Source organism: Etheostoma cragini, chromosome 8, assembly GCF_013103735.1.
Source record: "Etheostoma cragini isolate CJK2018 chromosome 8, CSU_Ecrag_1.0, whole genome shotgun sequence".
Taxonomy (NCBI): domain Eukaryota; kingdom Metazoa; phylum Chordata; class Actinopteri; order Perciformes; family Percidae; genus Etheostoma; species Etheostoma cragini.
In genome coordinates this window covers 102708-104394 of record NC_048414.1, presented here as the reverse complement: position 1 = coordinate 104394, position 1687 = coordinate 102708, and the positions used below count along the sequence as shown (strand labels likewise).

Here is a 1687-nt window from a genome sequence, read left to right as displayed (position 1 = left end):
ACTGTTTCTCTCTCTCCCCAGTCACTCTCTCCACTCTGCTCTCCACCCTGACTGTTTCTCTCTCTCCCCAGTCACTCTGTACACTCTCTTAACTCTTAGCACTCTATAAAACGCAGCGGATAGATAGATAGATAGATAGATAGATAGATAGATAGATAATAGGAGGATCCACCTGCAGGAAGAGATAGAAGGAGAGAGGAGAGGGGCAAGAGAGCACAAGACTCCGGGAAAGGGAAGAAGTTGAGTTAGTAACATGCATTAATGGGAAGAGAGTGCTACAGATGGAAAGAAGGAGGAAGAGAGAGGTGCTCAGTGCATCATGGGAAGTCCCCCAGCAGTCCAGGCCTATGGCGGAATAACTGAGGACTGGTTCAGGACTCTCCTGAGCCAGCCCTAACTATAAGCTCTATCAAAGAGGAAAGTCTTAGACGATTCAACGTAGTCTCTCACTGTGTCCAGGTGGTCTTCTACGAGGACAGGAACTTCCAGGGCCGTTCTTACGAGTGCAGCAGTGACTGCGCCGACATGTCCTCCTACCTGAGCAGGTGTCACTCCTGCAGGGTGGAGAGAGGCTGCTTCATGGTCTACGACCGCACCAACTTTATGGGCAACCAGTACTTCCTGAGGAGGGGCGAGTACTCCGACTACCAGAGCCTGATGGGAATGAGCGACTGCATCAGGTCCTGCCGCATGATCCCCATGGTAACCACACACACTGTCACCACACACAGCACTCGCATGATCCCCATGGTAACCACACACACTGTCACCACACACACAGCACTTGCATGATCCCCATGGTAACCACACACACTGTCACCACACACACAGCGCTCGCATGAGCTCCATGGTAACCCTAACCCTATATCTAGGTTTCTAGAGGGTCCTCTAGTGGTCGTAGTAGTCCTGACCCTAACCCTATATCTAGGTTTCTAGAGGGTCCTCTAGTGGTCGTAGTAGTCCTGACCCTAACCCTATATCTAGGTTTCTAGAGGCGCCCTCTAGTGGTCGTAGTAGTCCTGACTCTAACCCTGTATCTAGGTTTCTAGAGGCGCCCTCTAGTGGTCGTAGTAGTCCTGACTCTAACCCTGTATCTAGGTTTCTAGAGGACACTCTATTGGTCGTAGTAGTCCTTTCCCTAACCCTATATCTAGGTTTCTAGAGGGCCCTCTACTGGTCGTAGTAGTCCTGACCCTTACCCTAACTCCAGGTTGAAACGTTACGCTGATGACTGATGATTGTTTGTGGATCTTCCAGCACCGCGGCTCCTACAGGATGAGGATCTACGAGAGGGATAACTTCGGAGGCCAGATGCACGAGCTGATGGATGACTGCGACAGCGTCATGGACCGTTACCACATGTCCAACTGCATGTCCTGCCACGTGATGGACGGCCACTGGCTGATGTACGAGCAGCCCCAGTACAGAGGCAGGATGATGTACATGAGGCCCGGAGAGTACAGGAACTTCAGCAACATGGGCATGAGCGGCATGAGGTGGATGAGCATGAAGCGCATCAGGGACGACTACTACTGAACTCTGACACCGTATCAATAAAGCTTTCTTTGAACTAACACAGTTCACTGTCTTCTCTGTTAATGTAAAGATGATTTTACAACAACTGATCTTTAAAGTCAGTATTTGGTCGTAATGCACGGTCTGGGTGGAGAGAGAAACACACCAACGC

General features: G+C 50.5%; 1 protein-coding gene across 1 annotated transcript; it reads left to right on the top strand.

Annotated features, from left to right (window-relative positions):
- Positions 1-369: 369 nt before the first annotated feature.
- On the top strand, positions 370-1578 carry LOC117948944 (gamma-crystallin M2-like; the record flags this gene model as incomplete). The annotated part of the gene is made up of 2 exons (XM_034878914.1): positions 370-702; positions 1258-1578. Coding segments are annotated over 2 exons (612 nt in total), but the record flags the coding sequence as incomplete, so codon positions are not given.
- Positions 1579-1687: the final 109 nt, after the last annotated feature.